The sequence below is a fragment of the Geospiza fortis genome, unplaced genomic scaffold, assembly GCF_000277835.1.
Source record: "Geospiza fortis unplaced genomic scaffold, GeoFor_1.0 scaffold292, whole genome shotgun sequence".
In the NCBI taxonomy this organism is placed as follows: Eukaryota; Metazoa; Chordata; class Aves; order Passeriformes; family Thraupidae; genus Geospiza; species Geospiza fortis.
In genome coordinates this window covers 1,056,890-1,079,233 of record NW_005054482.1, presented here as the reverse complement: position 1 = coordinate 1,079,233, position 22,344 = coordinate 1,056,890, and the positions used below count along the sequence as shown (strand labels likewise).

Genomic DNA, 22,344 nt, shown 5'->3' with positions numbered 1-22,344 from the left:
TTAACAGGATCAGGCCCAATATCTTTCAAAGAATCCAACAATTTCTTATCGTACAAGACCAAATATTTCTATAAGAGTCATGCAGAAACAATTGTTTGTAAAGAAGACTGTGACCTCTGCTTAAGACATTTGACTATTTTTTTCTTCCAGAAAGAGGCCAATAATCATTATATTTATATATAAATACTGTACATTCAGTTTACATGAACTTACCTTTGCGTATTAAAACACAAAATAATTTTCTACAATTAAAATCAAACACCATGACATCGCAATAATAGGTTGATACGAAACACTGAATGCAGTGCAATGTGTAGCATTCATATTCTTCTGACATAGATTTTCACAAGCAGCCTTTTTTGACACATGAGCCACACAATTTCACATGGGGATGCTGTCGTAGCATTTACAAGTTTAGTAAAGCTAAGGATTTACATAAACAATTAGAGGAGTTAGGGAAGCAGGATGGCATGTGTCCAGCACACTCCACGGAGTGCCTGTTGGCTGTTTTGCTGAGGCAAAAGCTCAAGAGCTGAGGGTTTGCAAAGCAGATTCAGCAGACAGGAGCCAGAAACGGTGGGAATTTTGGCGCATGCTTGGATCAGGTGACAGTACAGACTGAAAACTATGGCAGCTCACTGAAATGGTTACAGAAAGTAATGGCCCTGGATTCTAGGTGGAAGCAAGAAGGCAAGCATACAGAGCACTCAGTCACAAGCTTTTCTAGCAAATGTACCCAGTCCTTTGGACCAAGGGTTCTCTACAACTTGAAGCAGAAAGGTTTGCAGGAAATTCCACTGCTAATTATGTCCCCTTTGTGGGAAACCAAAGGCTGAACACTAAACTTACTGCATTAATGTTTCCAAATTGGCAGGATATTTATAACCAAGTGGAAGCAAAGCACACTGTTTCTTTGGTTGAGGACTTGAGAAACAATGCTGTCAAAAGTAGAGTGTTCTATAAAAATCGTGCCAACTCAAGCCTCCTCCAACTGGAACCTTCCAAACAGATTTTATTCAGCAGTTTTACAGGACACAACCAGCACTTCTGTACCTGGCATGTTCTTTGAGCTAGCTCTATCCACCACCAAGTCACCCAGCTCCTTTAGAATACAAGCTTGAGCTGCACTATCCAGGGCACAATATCCTGTGTATATCTTTCACCTAGACACTATCACTCTCTGATCCATAAGTTTTCCCAAGTTATTTGCTAGAGCTTCACTTGTCCAGGTTCTTTCAAGATTTAGCCAGAAGCTGCATTTTGCTAGTCCAAATAGATTTTTGAAACTGAAGACAGATTAAGAAGAATGGCCTTTTGATGACACTGTTCATACCCAAGAGCTGCTGTATCCTTAAAGCTGAATCCTTAGACAGCCTGAGGAAATTGCTCCAAAGTAGGGACTGTCTGATTCATTTCAACCACTTTTACATTGCATAAGTGAGGAAATATTTACATGCGTAATGCAATACTCTGACAGGAGGAGGACAACCACCCGAGGAAAATTTTCACCATCTATAAATGAGTCATTGTTCTGTTGTTTCAAAATGGCAATGGAGGTCAATATTCTTTCAAACTCAATCTTTGAATCTTTCACTAGGCAAAGCCATTATCCACACATTCAATATTCCCTTATTTTTATATTTTCCTAATTAAAAACCTACTAACAGCTCATACAGAAAGATGTGTGGTATTTTCCTGTAGGTTTGGCTGGTTGGGTTTTTTTAACAGACACCTTTGTTAGGTTTATAAGGGACCCTCCCTGGACCTTGCAGTTTTATTTAATCCTTTCTGGTTATCCCATTAACATTGACATTATCAATTTTCTAAAACATTTAACAACTAAATAACTGTACAGAAACACAAATCCTCTGGTCTGTAAAGATTAACACAAAATTCAGGTAGCAAATAATCAAACCTACAGCAGATTACCCTAAAACTTTCAAAACAGTTTCCAAGCCACTCCATCCTTGTTTAGAAATGCTACTCCCCATATTCACCTTTAAGACTAAAAGATGTACACATGAAAACTTTGTTCCAGCAAGTGAAGGAAGTAGATTGCAGGGATACATCAAAGGAAAACTAGGATACACTAAACTAGCAGGAAACAGTGTAACCACACCCAAAGGGAACGGCACTTGCTCTTGCAAGGGCAAACTCCACACAAAACCTCCAGCCTGCCAGGGCTCCTGTGGCAGAGGGAGTCAGAGAGCAGCACACACCTCACCCCTTAAACCCAGACTGCTGAATGAGCAACACAAGGCTGGAAAGGAAGGAATCCTTCATCACTCAGGAGACAATTTTGAGGACACTCAGATGAAACTGCATTTGCAGGATGAGACCTTGGCTGGCTGATGAAACACAAACCCCTTCATGTGCAGGGCAGTTTTCTACCGGGCCAGTCAGGCCACATGAGCACCAAGTCTCCAAGAGAAACCACGCAGAAAATTCCATATATCATTCCTTTCAGTGGCAGCTCACTGTTGAGGAGTGATAGTTGCAATCCCAAAATATACTCCAACATGAAGAAGCAGAATGGTTGTTCCCCTTATGGCTTAATACAGCCACAACAGTGGCTGTAATTTTGCTTTTAATTGTAGATGAAAGTCTGATGGGAAGAGCACAAACTGAAAAAAATAGCATCTAAAAAAAAAAAATCTTGTAATAATGTAAAAGCAGCAGTAATAATTTAGTGCAGAGCAAAAAGAAAATAAAACACCATGTGATACAACTTAAATAAAATGAAAAATATAATGTCAAAATATAAGGGATTTGGAGAAAAAAAATATATTCAGAACGTATTAAAAACTAAACAAACACATAATAAAAATTGAAATACTTAAAAATTAAGGTTTAAATTGCATCATACTTAGGATTATAAAAGCTCAAAAACACTGCCCAGAAATTAGAAAACATTACATACAGGAAATAAATTTGCCTCTGGAAAATAATTTCCGTGCATAAATATGTGCCTTTGTTACTCCAGCTTTTAGTGATTATTTCAGTAATTCAGCCTAGAATGGTGACTCAGCAGGTAATAAAGAAACTACTTATTCTATTTTGTGTCTCTGTTGCTTTGTCACCTTGGCACAATCAGTACAACCTATTTTAAAACATGAGCCATCTTCAAAGAAAAGCTTCAAAAGCTACAACCAGGGGCTGTTACCCAGAGCTGTGTAACAGGACAGGGCTTTCTAAACCCCATTTTATCTCTTTATTGCTGCAGGAAGGGGATGGCATCAGTTGGTATGCAAGGACACTGGCACTGAATTTCCTATTCCTTGTCTGCGCTCCTCAGGAACACAGAACCTCTGCATTCATTATTTCTGTGCACTCACAACTGTTGATTCTGCTTTAAGACAAACTTGGCAGAGAAGCCTCTTTGAACTCCTGGATGCAAGGAGACTTGAAAAGAAAATCTCTTGTGCCTCACATTTATTATCCATTGACATTTATCAGTTATTGCTGCAATCCTGTTGCAGTCAGTTAGAATTTGGGTTCTCTGCCTGTGTGTCCTCCTACAAAACCCCAGCAGACATTTTACAAGGCCCTGTTCAGCTGTAATTATGTGGCAGTTAGGAAGGTGCTGGTCCAACCAGAACCATCCTGGTTCTCTTTTAACAATAACACATTTTGAGCCAGATAGTTCTACAACTGTATGTTTGCAACCACAGAAGCAAATACCACAAGGCTGAAAATACTCAATGCAATCCATGAAGGAAATTTTATGAAGACAATAGTTTTAGTCAAGCCCTGTATTTTGAAATTACGACAAGTTATGTGCAAAAATGCAATTTTTGCCAGACCAAGGTTCTCTCTCTTGTGTACTATCAATTCAAAACCAAAGTGTAGTTGTGCAATAAGCAATGGCTTTTTTGGAGCACTTCTACAAAAAAAAAGTTTCTATTGGCTTTCACACCATTAGCCAGAATTTAGGAAGAGTTTCAAAGCAGTATGAAATAGCATTACTTAGGTAGGCAACGAATTCTAAACAAGGATTTGAAATGCCAACTTTATTTACCAATCTCTAACAGAACATGTGAATACTGTTCTGTGCTCAGTGACCACCCTTTCTTTCAGTTACATAAATACCTACTTAGAACTCTCAAATAAAACAAGCACAGTTCCAATGGAAATGATTTCATTGACATAAGGGTGTATCTGCTTCCAGAAATAATATTCAAACACCATTCACATTACCCATAGAAATGACTTGGGAACACTCACTCCTCTGGAAAGGCTGCAGAAAACTGGACTAAATTATTACTGGGGAACATCACACCCCTCACTCTTTTCAGAAAAAGCCTCTGACAACTGCTTTAACCTCCCATTTTCATTCAACACACACTGATGGGCAAGAAGCCAACCTGGAAGTTCTCCAAGAAAAGGCAAGAGGTCAACCTTAAAATGCTGGGGCTTTCACTACTTGGTCTGAAGGATAAGCACACCAGACACCAACAGGCACATTCTGACATTTCCTGCTGTGTTCCCACAACTGGGCCACCCTGACACCCCAGAAAGCAGCTGGAAATGTAATTTGCACTTTCTCTGTATTTCTGTGGAAGAAAAACATTCAGTTACAGAAACAAAACACAGCCAAGCTTTCCTCTTGTGTTTCCTCATACGCAAAACTAACTCTGGAGAATTTCACACTCCAACAGTGGGACTGGATATCGCACATGGAGCTCAGGAGATGCTTAGGAAGGTTTTAATAATCTTTTGTCTTCCCATATTCTGACTACTGGAGGTGGAGATGCACTGCTGGAGCAGCTTCCTGAACGAGGAGTGTAAAATTTAATTGTGTGAGAAACGATATGCTGGTGCTGTGAAACAGCCACGTGGAAAAGCAGCCTCTATTCAGCAAGTTCTTGCACTGCCTCCTTTGTGCTCTGTGTTTAACCTCAGTGCCATCCTTGAACAAAGATCCAGCCTCCTGCATGGAGGATTCCTTGCATATTTTTATCCTTAGAGCTGAGTCTTTCCCAGAGACAGCCCCAGAGACTATCTTCCACTGTACTGTGTCCTCTTTTCTATGAATCTGTGCTCAACTCCCTACTTTCATTTTGTGAATTCATCTTCATATCCATCTTTTTGTATTTTACAAACATTTAAACAATTCTTCATTGAACTATATGCAATTCCCAGATACTTAAGCAGCTTCTTTTCCATTCATGAAATAGTCAAGTCTTTACTTCCACGTTTGATTTTCAAGCACCTTCAAATCTCTGACGTTTCCCTACCACTGGATGCTCCTGCTGTATTTTACATACAATTAAATCATTGTCAAGACAAATTTAAAAAAACCCTTCTGCATTAAACAGTTACTAAGCAAGGTGAAATGAAGCCTGAATGTTTTCCAAAAGGAAAATGATTTTAGCCCACTTATGGCTGTGATTAAAGCCCATCCACACTTCCAGGAACCTGCTCTCCTACTGACACACCACAGCTACACAAACACTGCCAGCTCTCTGCAGGCATTAACTGCACAGGTACTCCTTGCTTTGGACCTCTCTATTTCAACCAACACCTCTGGGGAATATGTTTTATAGACACAGAAATGCACATGCATTTTCCTAATCTCTAAAAAATTTAGACAACAGTTGTGGATATTCTGCCAAGAACTGAATTCCTGACTTGCACTTTGCTTCTAATCTTACATTGTGGATCACTGTCTCACCTACTTCAAGGCATGTTTAGTGTCAGTACATAAACTCATTTACTCCATTATTCTAATAAAATTCTTTCAATAGAAACATCCCACTAAACAGTCTGGAAGAAGCAAAAATGAATCCCAACTTTTCAAGGTAACACACAAAACACAAAAATTTCAACACATTTTTAACACCTTGGATCAGACTGTGCCATACCAATCACAGACCTGAGAATTTGACAATATTCTTTTATATACTGAATGTTAATTTTAGAAGATTATCACTTTAGAGCAAGCAAAGAAAACAAACAAAATCAGAAAAGCTCATAATCATAGTTTTCAAGGATGCTTACTGTAAAAGGAACAATATAAATGAGCCAATAGTTTTTAAGCTCTCCCTACTTTTGAACAATTTGCAGAATGAAAAATGTCTGGTTTTTAATAACTGCATATTTAAACTGAATTTCAGAGCGTGATACAGAGCTGCATAGCAAGAGTGAATTATCAAGAAGAGTGTCTGGGGGAAGCAAGCCCTCATAGGTCAGCTTTGTACCTCTTATGGTGCCAGCTTTATAAACACCCAAGTCTGACAAGTGCTACTGGCTCAGATGTTCTGTGCAGGAATTTATTCCTGCCCCTTTCCACACCATGCTATCTTTCCACAGGGAAAACACGACAGAAATCTTCACTGCAACTAGGCTGCACCAGCGCATCCATTCCTTCTGCAGCTGCCTAAGGAAGTTATACACTGTGATTACTAAAACTGCATAAAAATGTAAGAATGTTGGGGCTTTTTTCAAGCTGTGTAATGAAGGGATTAAAAAGTTCAGATAATTATGTTTAAAGTCCTGTAACTGGCTGCATTTTACAATACAAGCTTTATGAACCTGGGCTACATACTACCCTTGTCTTTAAACTGATAGTTCTCTATTTTTCTTGGATATTTTTTAGATCTATCATTATCTATAATACAACTATTATTTTAGAGCTAGTATTAAGAACAAACACATCCATTGATTTCCTGAAATTAACAGGAGGAAGGCCTTTGCTGAAGAAAGTTTTGTTTTGCATGGGCTTGCACTAACTAAGAGTTCCCCCAAATCAAACCAATAGGCCAAAATAAACACCCAAAAACTCATTACACAAAAAAACCCCAAACCAAACAAAGAAACAAAAAAATCACACCTGACACGATCCCAACTGTGCAAGGAAGGATACATTCTCTTATCCTAAATTACTTCCTTCATGGTGCTGAGCTGAAAGTGACTACTAAATAAACATCTGAACATTCAGCTTTCCAGATGGATAACAAATTAATCTTAGCAATACTATTTTATACTAAAACAATGTTTTGTAATTTTAAAGTCTTTAACAGCATGAAAACAAGACATTTAGGCATTTGATGATTAAATAGATTTAAATTTGAAGCATTAACCTAAATATCCTAGAGCATTTCTAATAACTTCACTGAGCTGCCATAATTTCTGTCAGCATATGTAGTACTGAATGACTAATAAAATACCTGAATTGAAACTATTCCAGTCTAGCAGTTTGTATGATCTTGTGTTACCCATAATTCCGACAAAGGCTGAGTTCAAAACAGCAAATTAGTAGATCAGTTATAGCAGCAGAATAGTGAAAAAACTACCAACAAGAGCACAATTGACAACACCACTCCACAGGAACTGGAAAGACACAGACAGCAGAGTTAATCAGAGGCTGAAATAGAAAGGGAAAAAGGAGCATGCTATAGCAGTCTGGCACTGGCGACCAACGTGGACAGTATTTGGCACTTTGGTCCTATTGGCAAGCTCTTAATCCACCTGCAAACGTTCTCTCCTCTTCCACCTTCTCCTGATTCATTATTTTGCCAGTTTTCTTGCTTCCTTTAACATTTTAGACTTATTTGACTCAAATGCTTCACAATCATAACTATATCAGAATTTTTTCCTACTCCTCCACCTTCCCTCCCACAGCCATGTGCCTCCATTCCCCCTTTTGTTCCTGCTATTTGGCAATGTGAGCTCCAAGGATCATGCATTTTACATTCACTTGTCAGGAGCAATGTGCAAGTCTCACAGAAACGCTGCAGCTCTGCAAACACACATCTCTTCTTGCCTTATGGCTTATACTGCTTCCAGTCAGCTGGCAAAAAGGAAGGAGTGCATAATACAAGAAATTAGTTTTTAAAACTTCTGGGCAAAATATTTTTTTTAAAATATTCTGTCTTATATCTATCACACAGTAAATTTTGCACATAAGAGACCTGTATCAGAAATCTGTTGAAAGACAGAATCATAAAATAACTTTGTGGCAAAGAAAGACTCGCATATTAATTATATACTGACATTTCTTTTAATCTTTTCTTCACTGTGTAAATAGATCTTAGAATAGGAAAACAAAAGAGCAACATTGTGCACTAATATACTTGAAAAAAAAAATCCCTTAAACAAGGAGGATCTAATTCAAATTAAGTCTTGGATTTAATCACATGTTTCCAGTTTACTGAATGTTCAGATCAGCAACAATCTGATCTACCTGCCTGGAGAACTGCTTGCCTTGGGCCATAGGAAGAAAAGGAAAAGATTTGTTTTTTTGTACTTGTTTTTAAGGATGTATTTGCATAAACTTCCTTTTATTACTCCTGACTAGTGCATGCAAAACCACTACAAGTGCTATTTTTCCTCTCCTCTGCATTTTTAAGTGCACTGTCAACTCCAGCTTTTTGCAAAGCATTCCTCATCTGGTCTCAGTGACTAAACCAACCAAGTCTTCAGAGCCAAAAGTCACTCAGTTCTAACATTAGAACTACGACATGCAAACCATACATGTTCTTGTGCTGGGGATCCCAGGAAAAGAATAAATAAAAATCTTCAAGTAATGTCCACTAAAGGCTTTTAGGAACAGAAACAAAACTGTAAAGGTTAAAAACCACGTTGTGAGCTGCAGTCACTAGTCCTTAAAGATTTCAAGGAGCTGAAAATGGGAAAACATTCATAGTTAAGATCAAGCATTTCATCTCATTTTTGTTTGAATGGAAAAAATTGCATCAAGTTTTAATCACAAAAACCGGCAAAAAATTAATTAACCCCTCAATAACTTAAAGCTGGTTTTCAGTGCAGAGTTACTGATTCAAAGCATTTTTATTACTACTTTAATTAGCTGAAAGGTTTCTCACCAAAACCACAACCTTTGAGTAACTCATTTTCTGAGCCTCAATGGCTCTCTGCAATGCCCTGCTGGAACAGACCTGTCCCTCCCCAAGGTGTCACCAGGGCTGGGAGGCAGCTGTGCACAGCTGGAACAGACCTGTCCCTCCCCAAGGTGTCACCAGGGCTGGGAGGCAGGCTGTGCCAGGCCCATGTTCCCATGCCAGGCCCATGTTCCCACATGTTCCCACGCCGACGTACCGGGGTTGTGGATGCGATCCAGGAGCTTCACCGAGCGCGCGCTGACGACGCCCCCGACGTGGACCAGGAAGCCGGGTGGGAAGGTGGTCAGGGTGAAAAAGGGGAATTCCTGTGGGCATTAAACACCAGCATTAGCTGCCTGCTGAGCAAGGGCTCCGCGTGGCAGTGACACGCACCGAGCTCTCTGCATTGCTGCCCTGGACGCAAGCACAGCGCTGCCCGGGGCCAGAGGCGCCCAGAGCCACGCCTGCCCACGGACCCACGGCACAAAAGCACAGGCTCCACACACTCAAAGAATACTTTTCCCCCACAGAGTTGTTTCGCAGCATAACAGCAACAAACAATCAAAACTTTACATATTTAGAGATTAATAAAATCTCTATTGATCCACTTTTACCATGGCTGCTAAACACCAGAATTCTTCCTTCATTAGCTGGTAAAAAAATAAAATTTTCCTCCATTTTTAGGTGTTCTTGTTACAACTGACTGCAGTTTGATTCTGAAGCACAGGGTGAAACAAACTGTAGTCCTGCAAGAATGAGGACTGTCTTATTACAGGAAAACATACCTAAAAATATCAAAGGACTGCTCTGCGAGTAAGCTCTAAATATAACAAGTAAATATACATCTTTTAAAATAAAGCACAGGTCTTGAAACACAACTGTCAATTCTTAAACTAAGATAATACACTTCCAGTTAATAAGTGAAATGAAGAGTTAACTTTCAGTAACTACTCCAACTTTTAATTCATAAAAGGGGTAAAGTAAGTAATAATGGCAATTTCTCAAGACACATTTAATGAAATAAAAGTCATATTCAAAGAATCTGAGCCCAAAACTAGATTTTAATTGCTCCAGAAACATTCTGTGATATGTCTGATATATAAATAATAGCATACTTATGGGGGAAAGGCAATAACTCATGTTCAGCAATTCTAAATGCAGAAAGCAAAAAAAAAAAGAAAAATCATGCAATCCTGTTTTGTATAATAGTAACTGATTAAATGGAACAAATAAACACCATATTTTTATATGAGAGAAAGTGCAGGATAGATTCCTTTCTCACATACTTGGAAAGAGTACAATTCGACCAAGCTTCTACCTGACCAGCACACATGCTGCAGGTTCAGTGAGGATCAGGTTCTTCCAGCAATATATGGTAAGAAAAATCATCCCAAACTAGAGCCCAACGTAGGTTTAAAATTTAATACTTCAGGATTCTTGCCACCCTTCTTATAGGAACTCTTAGAACTTTTAAAAGCTCCTACAAACTTCAAGTTTTCCGGATTTTCATTTGGCTTAAACTTTCAAAATTACGAGGCAAACTTTGAAATCAGCAACCATAGTATCAATAACCAGAAGAAAAACAACCCCAAAAGCCAAACCCTGCAGCTTTGCCCTATGATGCAATGAAGAAGTAGGAAGATTTCACCCCAGGATCTGCAAACCTGCTTGACTGATGGGTCTCCAGGAGCAGAGATGGATTCTAGAGAGGGATGCACTGAAGATTCCCCCAGAAGGTTCTAACGGATTGCAAAGTGCCTTGCAAGTTATCACAATAGCCAAAATACTCAAAATACTTGCTTTCCCAGGATTGCAGAAATGAATAAAGGAGTTTTCTGAATGTGCCACCTATATGAAATTGCACTAAGCCTTTACTGCACTTACATTCTATGTATACACACATTTACACAGGGCTGAAGCAGCATGGAGTGAGCCAAGGAAACGACACTCCATGCTCTAAAGCTTGAGCAAATCCAATGTTTTTTACTCTAAATGGAAATTCAGAAGTTTTTCCACTTTCTGTTCCTCTCCACAAGGCTGTGTACTGCAAGTAATTTTAACATGCTCGCACTTCCAGTTTGCCTGATTCCCTACGCTAGAAACCAGGCCAAACTTCAGATAACAACTTGCTTCTATCTCAGTAATATATCAGTGCTCCCAAGCCTGTAATATGACACATGATAAAATAAGGTGTTCAGTCAGTTAACCTGAGCCACAGACAAATCTGGGTAACACTCACTGAACCATTCTGAGAGAATTCTGTTAACCTCTCATTCATTCTGACACACATCCAACTCCATCACTTCATATGAAGATTTTTTTTCTTTTTTAAACTCAATTTAGAGGTTTTTAAATATTATTATATTATTTAAATACAAGTTCCAGCCTCAATTACATGTTGTAAACTGTAAGAGTTCAATACTACTGTGCCACCCCACAAGGTGGCCAAACAACCTCTCAGCTGTTCTTGACCTGAACGGAGGGGATGGGTGGGTAAGAAGTCACTGGAAGGAAAAGGTGCTCAAGTCAGGATTTCAGCCCAACAAATCTCCCGAGAACAGATTTCCTGCAGTGCCCTTCAGAGATGAAGGCCACCAGATCCCTGCTTTGAAAAGGCAGCAGAAGAGATCACTCAAGCACTTGCAGAATTTGTCCCGAATTTGTGGAAGTGAGACACAAAACACCACTGAGAGCAGTTTTGGCCATTTCTACAAAAACACAGGCTAACGTTTGAGGAGTAAGATAACATCAAATTTTCCTACTGATGGAAATGCAGCATGTATTTTCTTTTAGTTAAAAATATACAGAGAGACAGCTGTGCTACAGTTACTCTTGCTATCTACAGATGTCCAGGGAATTTTTACCAGTTATTAATGTACAATGTAACAGGCACCTGAGTTTTTCACAGCTGTATTTCCTACAGGTTTATTTTCAGGGAAGAAATTGAGGAATATTACCTTTCTAACTAACTCTGTTCAGTTTGCAGTTCGGGTTATTTAAGCAATATACCAAAACCACACTTGGTTAAAAAAAGCTGTTGAGACATGCAACTAAATGAACTCATTTTCAGGTGCCTTAGCATTACCATACACCCCACTAATCTAAGACTCAAAAGAACTATTTGAGCAGCCTGGTCTCATGGAATGTGTCCCTGCCCAAGGCAGGGTGGCTGGAATAAGATGACCATTAAGGTCCCTGAAACTCAAAGTATTCTGGGATTTTATGATATATCTAACACCTGTGAAACTGCATTATATATACTGAATTTATTCTTGGTTTTCCCAAATACTTGCTATCCTAAGTAATCCAGGCAAGCAGAGTGCACTGTCTATGTGTGTAGTACTAAACAGACAAAACAACTTATAGATGTTATTCATTCCAGTTAACTCAACTTCAAGGTAACCAAAAGAGGTAACACCACAGCAAAACCACATCCAATATGAATTTTTCAGAACACAGAATGAAAATATATTTTATCAATTAACTGTCCACATGCTTTGCTGTTACATCATAATCACCATCAATAACAGATTCAATGTGTCTCATCCTATTTTACAGTATCTTTTTCCTACTAGCCAATACAAAGACCTTATCAAAATAATGAGCAAATAATTCAGGCTCTAAAAATACATTAAGGGCTCTTAATTTACTTTTTTAATTGTCTTTAAGGAAATAAAAAGATCAGCCATGGAAAGTCTAAATGCTAGCAAAATCAAAAGTAAACAGAAAAAAGGCTTGCTTTAAAGCATTCTGTCAGCCAAATTAAAAAATTAAAAGCAAAAAGCCATGGATTTATATTCATACCTAAACTAAAATATTAGCTGAAATGTATCAACATGCAAAATACCGATCTAAAAAATGCTCTTAAAACCAACAAATCAAAAAAAATCTGCATGAACAAAATCACAGAAATCTGCAAAAGCTCCCAAACCCCCATATGTGAGCTGGTGCTTTGGAAACCCCCAGTAGCAGGGAAGGGGCGGAGGGGTCCCGTTGTTCCAACGTACCCGCCTGGCACAGAACCTGCGGGGCGATCCTCCCTTAGCCATGGGAACACAAGAGAGGAGAGCAGAGTCACCCCCACTGCAGGCAGGCTCCTGTTTGTGTGCCAACCCCCACTGAGACCCCACAGCTGCAGGGCTTGTGCTCCCAACTAACACATATCCTCCCGTGGCACTGGCTGAGGTGTCACAGACATGTTTTATGAAAAATCCTTTCCGTAGGATTTTTTCTCCTGAGAAGCTGAGAGGCCTCAGGAACAAAATGTAAACAAGGGTTATCTGCTGCTGTGGAATGCAACAGGGGCATCTGTGATTGGTCTTGTGTGGTTGTTTTTAATTAATGGCCAATCACAGCCCAGCTGTCCAGACTGTCTCAGTCAGTCACAAGCCTTTGTTATCATTCTTTTTCTATTCTTAGCTAGCCTGCTGATGAAATCTTTTCTTATATTCTTTAGTATACTTTCAATAAATCAAGCCTTCTGAGACATCAAATCAACACTCTCGTCTCTTCCCTCATCCTGACTCCTGTGAACACAACCACATTTAGATGCAATACATTTATTTCTGAGTACGAATATACTCCCATTTCTTCCTTCAAGACACCTCATTATCAACATTTTGATCAAAGCAGTGTATAGTTTATAAAAAAAAGTTGCAATTACTCATTCCAAATGTAAACAATTTATTAAAAACACTATTTTCATCATATAGTCTGTTCAGTATAATGACAGATGTCATTTTTAGTCCAGTAGAGGAAAAGTTTAAATCTATAAATGCCTTTTACTGCTTGGCAAGTAGTTCAGGTTCAAGTTCCCAATTAAAGGCTACCTTCTACTCCATGAAATGGGGCACAAGGTAACAACTCCATTCCCAAAACCTGAAACTTTTCCCAAACCCAAATGGGATTTTCAGCTTGTTTAAAGCTATGCCAATGTTTCTGAATTTGGCTTCTGTAAAAACTTTATCATCATGTCTTTACTCAAGTGTTGAACTCAACATGCATCAGTACCTTTCACAGAGCACATCAGTAATTTCTCCCATAACTTCTTAACACCACTGGAATTACCTGAGTGCTGTGCATAGTTATTTGCTCCACTTTTCCCAGTGCTTTAGTAATACATTACTTTTAAAATAATTTGTGTATAAAAGGGCTATTAAACAGTCAGCATTTGTACTAAGTTCAGACCAAAACTTACACGTTTTCAAACAGAAAGTAACAGCAAACATTAACTTACTACAAGATAAATTTTCACTTCAGTAAACCAGAAATGGAAGTACAAAATGCCTTACCCTTTGTTCCAGAGCTGACTGAGTCTGTTGTCTTAAAAGAGTTTTAAATGGCCCCCCTTCTTTTCCAGCACTCCCACTGCCCATTCCTGAAGAATATCAGTACAAATGACATTCAAAGAAACATATATTATAATTTGTAATCAAAGAGTTCAAAATAGATAAAAATGAGTCATTGAAAACAGTCAAAATTTCCCCATAATCTTAATTTTTAAGAAAAAAAATGCATCAAAAATTTAATTTAGGTTTGAGGGTTGTTCTAGGTTTTCCTTCTCACACAACTAGCAGTGATTTCATAGCATTTGAACAACCCCCCCCCATGTAAGATTTTTTCCTGCTGTCAACCTGAATTAAAATAAACTTTAAAATATAAAAACTTAAAGGTGCAGGTTTAAAATCCTTTCCTACAACACAGAATTTACTTTTTTTTTGTTATGACTTTTTGCCTGATTTAAACAGAGATCTAATTTTCACATTAAGTTTTTATATAACCAGATTATCTTCCCTTATCAACAGGAGTCTCTGCCAGACTATTCTATACTTGTGTATCTCTCACTAATATTATTACAATATTTTTATTTAATAGAAGTAATAAAAATCTGGTTTTCAGAGAGTTTCAGGTAACTAAACCACCTTTCCTAAATACAAGTAGGAGACTGTACATGTAATTACAGCAGCAGTTACATAATGCATGATGAGGAGCAAGAAGAAAGCACAAACGCAATGCATATCCTTTGATTTGAATACAAACTCTGGAAAAAATCACAAATTATTTTACACTATGAAATACTCATCTGATTCATTCAAATAAGCTAGGGGCTACTACTGCTCAGCATTTAAAACTACACTTACTTGATGACTACATTGGCACACACATAACCTGCAGATTATGAACACAAGATAAACTCCAATTCTGCGTAACGTGGTAATTCTCTCCTTTTCAGAGTTTCACCTCCAGCCCTTCCCCTGGCACAGGAGGTTGGTGCAGAGGAAGCTGGCAAGGGCACTAACATCTGATTGAGCACTGACACCTTTGCTGGGGCATTACCTGTACCCAGCAGGTTGGTGCAGAGGAAGCTGACAGGGGCACTAACATCTGACTGAGCACTGACACCTTTGCTGGGGCATTACCTGTACCCAGCAGGTTGGTGCAGGGGAAGCTGACAGGGGCACTAACATCTGATTGAGCACTGACACCTTTGCTGTGGCATTACTTGCAGCAGGGACATGTCCCTTCACAGAGTGAGCTGAGCTGCAGGTTATGTGTCTGACAGTGACCTGGGGGCTCCGTGCTCACACAGCACTGCAAACACATGCCAAGGTGTGCTTTTCCTAAAGCAAACACAGTGCCTCAGATTTTCTTGGCAATATGTCAGGCCTGAAACACATTCTCCTTGCTATTCCTAATGTCTAAAGCCATCAGGGCTAACAGGACAAAGCAAAAAGAAGCCCCTAAGCAGCAGAGGAAAGCAGAGCATAAAGAACAGAAAGGTGTCAGGAGCAGGATGAAATACAAACAGCACAGTGCAAACAGTTAGAAATGAAGCCAAGATTTTCTTCTCCAGAATTTCTAACTGACTCAACATAATAATTCCTTGCTAGTTTCCTTTTCCTTCTGATCAAGAATCTGGTAAGGATGAACAAAAGTGTAAATACACATCCAGGTGCAGTTACTTGTTTTACCAAAGACTGGGAGATCTAGAAATAATACCAGACTTAATAATGTATGTAAATTCATTCCTAACTTCATTCATTCATTTTCAAGAGTTACTAAGCTACCATTACCATGTAATTAGATATAAAACCACTACAATTTTCAATGAGTATTTTTAGCTGTTCTTGGATAAGGAAACAAAACTATTAGTATCTGTATAGTCCCATTAAACAAGATTAAATTGCTTTTACTATTTAGCATTGATTCTAAACATCACTGTCAGGGACTATACAAGACTAAATACAGACAAACATAGCATAAATACTACACACGAAACAAACTCAAAAAATACAAACTAACCAAAAGAGTTTCTACAAAAAAAGCGAAGCAATATCAACAATTATTTAATTGAAATCTATAAAAATAATCCATGTCAGTGAAATGAAAAAGTGGGCAGTAAAAATAAAAAGCATGGGCTTTGTTTAAAAGGTTAAATTAAAAAGCAGAGTTGGTAGCATCTCACAACCATTATTTCAGCAAATTATGAATGAATTCACGAGCAAGTGCAATGAGCAGCTGCTCCATGCAAAATGCAGGAGCAACAAAGTGAAGAGAATGTGTGGGATTACAAATGAAGCAAATTATTTCAGTCCAATTAGCAAAGGATATTTTTCAAGGGTAAAGAAGTAATTCTGTAGCATAAATGACATTGTTTCCAATCCTCTAAGAAGTTCTGAAGGTGTTTCAAGCTTCTGGGGCAGAGGTGAGAGATGGAATGCATAGTCATGTAGCCAGCAGTTTTCAGAGGCTAACTGAGCAAACCCAGGGTTATAGAAGCAGCTGTGCGTTAATCAAATAACAACATTTCCTTCAAAGTTTGTTCAAAAGGCCATAATAGATAGATCCTACCAGAAGCAGCCAGAAGCAGCTCTTCAGTGAAAGAAACACTTTTCCTCAGAACAACTGGGCTGACATGGCTAGAGTGTAGAGGTTTAATGCTAGACCCCGAGAGGAGGAGACAGGACTTTTTAAGATGTGGGGAACCACAAGAGAGTGTAGGGGAGCTGGGAAACAGGAAAATCCTAGGTCCCTGTGGGGAAGGTGCTGTGGAGGAAAGTAATAGAGACAAAGATGTAGATTCAGAAGATGACTAAAGAAATGGACAAAAGAAATCAAAATGAAGCATTTTTGTTTTCTCTAAATGAATCAACACTTACTGCAAATTATTTCTTGACATACAAAGAAATGGAATGACAATACAGCTCCACAACGTACATGAGAAGCATGTCTTTAAAAATCATTACTTGATTAACTTCATTTTGAAATTAATTTTTTAGAGACATGGTAATTAAACATTTTAAATGCCAATCAAAATTTGATAGCAAATAGTATGGAGTAAAACCCAAACAACAGAGTCTTTGCACACACTTAATCTGATTACTTGCATTATCTCAGTAGAAAAGGTTATTTTCCAAAGTGGCCACGGATTCATTTTATGATTTTCTAGAGTAATAAATCTTGTAGACTTCTAAGTTTCCATCAAGTAAAGGAGTTCCCACCTTACCCATTTCCTCCAAACATATGCTATGGCACATCAGAATGTATTATCTGATTAAAAAATATCGTGCTTTTTGTCAGCCTGATTCTGTTCGTTTGCAGTGGCATAAAATATATCCCTGCTCCCAGAATTCTAACTTCAAACCCAAATTCAGCAAATGCATTTATAGACCAGAATGGATAACACAAGCACAATTGCATTTCACAGAAGACATCAAGGTAATATTCTCCAGATTTGGAGCTATTGAAAATTAGATGCTTAAGCAGACCCAAGCTCCAGTCTCCAGTGCTTTGTTACTCATACTGGAAATTGTGGTATCTGCACTGTTTCTCCAGGTTAATGTCCATCTCAGACACATCAGCACACTACCTGACTGAGAAAGAAAGGAGACTATAATATACTACAGAAATGGCAGAAAATAGTTCTCTTCTCACATCAGCCAACCTGAGTAATGGGTATCTCAAACCTGGTAACATCAGATGTGTCACATGAGAGGTTTGCATTTCTGTAACTACTGAGATCACCAGCTTACACACTGAGAACACCTGAACTTGGTAACAGCCTTGGGAAATGAAAACAGAGGTCTAAACATATACAGTAATTGTTAAGAACAACATACTGAATTTAGTATGTTATGGAAGGGTCTTCTGCATATGATCAAATTTTGGGTAAAAGTAAAACAGATTACTCATGAGGTGTTGTCCTTTTAGTCTACTAAGATTCAAAATTGAGTTTGTCATAGCAAGATAGAGCATGTTTAAATGTAACTAGAAAATCCTCTCAGGACAAGTTTCAGCAGCAGAGTTAAAAGTTGCCAAAAAGACAGTGCTAATAAGCAAAACTATGCCCACAGTTTGCTTTAATACTGGAAAGATAGCTAAAAATATCTTTACATACTTGAAAAATCCCTCCAAACAAGAGGCACCAACGACAATCTGTTTCAGTTCTGAAGGAACTGACTCAAACCAACAGGATTTATCACCTACCTAACATTGCCAGGAAATACACAAGGCTGCTGCTTTAAAACCTTCACTCATTCACAGTGAGTTGCACATGCCTAAACTCACAACTCTTACATCCAGAAAGATGTCCACCTTTGTTACATTTAAATCCTTTACATGACATCATCTTTACCATGGAAAATCTGATCAAAAGAAACTGGCTTTCAAATATTCAGTAAGCCAAACCCCTGAATTTGGGGTGCTCTCAAGAAACAAGCATCCAGTTCTATCTGTAGGTCCTTTAAATGAGTGACCACCATAGGTTACCCTGAGGGCAGACATCCTTTAAAAAGGACAAAAACTAAAGTGTGCTTTTTTTTGCTTGTTTGTTTTAAAAATGGGACAGAGAAGACAGCACTAAGAAAGACAGTTTGCTAACTGGGAGTATTTTTAACACATCTAGGGTATAAACTGCATGGAATATTTAATTCAACTCCATTTGAATGCAATATTCAATTTACCTTGTAGGAAAAATTCTTGAAAGGAGTGCTATCAAGTAAAGCTGAATCAACTACCTTAATATGCTTAAAATTTGTCCCATTACATGGAGCCAAGGATGTTCTGGCCTTTAAACACCACAATTTAAAACATAATTTAAAAACTAACCACACTTCTATATACAATTCTACAAAATACTTTGCCCCATGATAGCAAAATTCACAGCATTGGTCACATAATGAAAAATAAACATACAATATTTCTTTGAGTTCTGCTGACATTATTACTGACATGATTCTAACAACAGACTAAAAAATAAGGAGGGAGAAAAAACAAGTTGAAAAAATTATGATAAAGCAAAGGAAAAAGAAAAATGCTTTTTGAAGATGGCTGGATTACTTCTAATGTAATTTAGGCTACCTTCAAAGTGTATACTGTGTATGTAAAGCTATTTCCATACACCAAGAGAATAAAAATTCAGTGGCTGCTACATTTCTAGTTTTGAATTTGCAAAAGGGAGTTCAAAATTAGATAAATGTATGCAGTAAACTTAGGGCCCAAGACAGTAAGCTTGAAGGCTACATAGCTTTAGTAACACCATCCTTAACATACTGTGGTGAGAAATACACTCCTATGATCTATGATATGAAATGGAGGAAATAAGGAAAAGGCAATTACTTAGGACTCCCTTAATGCTCTGAGATGTTTTATTTTGTCTTCAACACAACACAGTTGTGTTACAAAAGCAATTTTCATGTTATCCAGCACAGTGGAAATACAGGTAGGATTGAAATTTTGACCCTTTAGAGCTTGAGGTGTGCTGTGTGAGGTCTCCAATTTTCACATCATTTTGATAACTTAAATGCCAAAAAGCAAAAGGGGTTGAATGAAAATATAAAAAGAGAAACAACTTAAACAAAAAGTGGGTGGAAGTGCCTTACCAGTTTTGGGTGTCAAACTCAAATCTGTGTCAGAAGAAGAGGACTGTCGACTGTAGGACTTGGAAGGTGAAAAGGAATAGGTTTGGTTTTTCAGAGGGGTGGAGGGTCCTGATGAATATGTATTGGGATTGGGATCTTCATTGAAAGGAATCCTGCCAGAAGAAGGTGGAAACATATTCAGTAATCCTGTGCCAAAGGACCTGGCTGACAGCAGCATGATCCAAACACCAGGATGGGACTGGGGCAGGGCCAGCAGCTATTCCTCAGGAGCGAGGCTGGGAATGAGGCCAGAGGCAAAGAAATGCTGTTTTACCCTCTCAGCATCCTACACACAGATGCTCGTCATCTACAATGAAACAATTAAGCCAAATGAAAGGCATGAGATGTGACAAAAAATTATATATATATATGCAAAATAAAAAAATTGAAAAGTTTATGGCTTAAAAATCTGGTCAAATACACAATGCTTTGAGTTAGTTTAATAAAGAAAAAATGATTTGAAATCATAGCTGTGTTTATACATATTTATACACTTATGTATATACACATATGCATTTTAAGGTAAAAAAAAAGATATGTTTCCTTATCCTATAGCATCAGCAGCATGCTACAGCTAAAAACAGAGCAAAGAGGAGAATCTTTATGGGAACAACTCTATCGACAAACAGTTTATTTATGCACAGCTTGACTTACCTGCTCTCTAAAACCATCTCTTCCACAAATGGCACAGACCCTTCCTAGAACCATTGTAAAACCTACTGTATGTGAATTATGTTTGAAAGCAATTAGGAGCTCAAATCACTGTTTCCCAGTTCCATCACCTTACTGTTTTAGTTAATTTCACAGGAAGCAAGAGCACGTGAAAGTGAAGAGCGTGGCTTTGTGGAAGAGACTCCGAGGCATGTCCAAGAGCCTATCCTGCATTTGCTGGAGCTGCAGCACCCTGGGAACAGCAGGTGTGTCCGTGAGGAAACGGGGGAGGAGAGAGGGCGGTACCTGCCTACCCTGCCTGCCTGCCTGCCCTGCGGGGGCACTGTGCCTGCGGCTGCCTCTGCCCAGCTGCGAGTGTCAGCAGACTCGTACCAGTGTAGATGAGAGTGGGAACAGACACAGAGAAGTTCTGAGTGAGCCGTGAGCCAGTAGCAGTGTGAATTGGGCTGTTGTGGGTCGAGCGGCATCCATGGCTGGGCGCGTGAACCAGCGGAGACCTGAGAGAGTTTGCAGCCAGGGTGGGAGAAAAGAAAACAATACATACAAACAGGTTGCAGAGTTACGTTACCAATGATTTCAGGGAAGTTTAGATAGAGGAAATCTCTTACTCTAAGCAGACTCTAAGAATTGCAATTCCTAGCATGCAAGAGTCCAGATGAAATAAAAGGAGGGAAAGGAACAGCTTAAGCGCTTGCTTGTGACTGCATCATTGATTTCTGGCAACAGGCCATCGAGTTAGTAAAGCCAAGAATAAGAAGAATCATATTAGTTGGTTTTGCTGCCTTAGAGAAATATTCCCATTTTTTGAACTGAGACAATAGCCATCACCGAGTTGAACGTGGATAATTTGGGAGGTGGAATTTCCACATTTTGCTGCGGAGTGAAAGCCACTGGTTTTATTTATGGGTGCTTTTTAAGTTGATAATTACTAGGTCTACCTTTTATGTTTTTAAACACCATGCTGTTGCTCTACACTGCACTGTGTCCTGAAGTTTTTAAAGGCAATTTTTAAAATCAAGACAAGTCAAACAAGCTATACCATGAAATAGAAACCAGTAATTTTTAAAAGTCAGCTCATATTTTGCAAAATTTTGCAGAGCAATTGATGCCTGCACAACAAAAATGCCTCATCTCTCCTGCAGTGACAGAACAGTTCAAGTTAATGAAAATGGCTACTTCAATTAATACATCTAGAAATACAGGATATGTAATACACTTCTTGGTGCAGTTTTTTCCTTCCTGTATTGCTCTACCAAACAGAAAATAACTAATTTATCCATGCAGAAAAAGTAGCAACAGTTGAAAGAAGACTGCAAGTATATTTCTATTAATTTGTATGCATATCAAAACATTCAAACTGTTTGGTGCTACAGTACATATGACAAAAATCACAAAATTCTAGTTCTCATCATAAAAAGATTTCTCTGCAAGTTCACTGTCTACCTGTTTTGCCATAGTCCTTCTTGTTTTACAACAGTAAAAAGCAAAGCACACAATAAAAGATGAGACCTCTTTGGAGTCATTGTCTAAATTACTGACAGAACAATCAGAATTTAAAATTTATCTTCTCTTATACACTTATAAACACACTTATAAACATTTAAGCTTGAACCAAAAGTATATTTGTGAGAGGTCCTCACTCAAATGTTCATTGCACAAACACAGCATCAAAGCAGAACTAATTCAACTGGTGGATCACAAGCCAAGGATACGTAGTACTACTGCTACATAAATACAAAGAAAGTCATCTTAGGCAAGAACTACCACTCCAGCTTCTACGGAAATAACTTATCCAACCTAAAACATTTCAGAATTGTGGAATAGAAAACTTATTGCAGACAAATAAAACTACAAAAGAAAAACAAATTCTGGGGAAAAAAGAAATCACACTGGTTATGAAAAATTGAATGAGT

General features: G+C 38.3%; 1 protein-coding gene across 1 annotated transcript in view; it reads right to left on the bottom strand.

The window, feature by feature from the left end:
• The window catches only part of C2CD5 (C2 calcium dependent domain containing 5), a 50,053-nt gene that overhangs the window by 21,873 nt on the left and 5,836 nt on the right, over nucleotides 1-22,344 (bottom strand). Inside the window, exons 7-9 of the mRNA XM_031063134.1 lie at nucleotides 19,721-19,872; nucleotides 14,132-14,217; nucleotides 9,058-9,166 (exon numbers count right to left, since the gene is read on the bottom strand). Coding sequence (XP_030918994.1) covers nucleotides 9,058-9,166; nucleotides 14,132-14,217; nucleotides 19,721-19,872 — 347 coding nt within the window. The remainder of the gene's footprint in view (nucleotides 1-9,057; nucleotides 9,167-14,131; nucleotides 14,218-19,720; nucleotides 19,873-22,344) is intronic.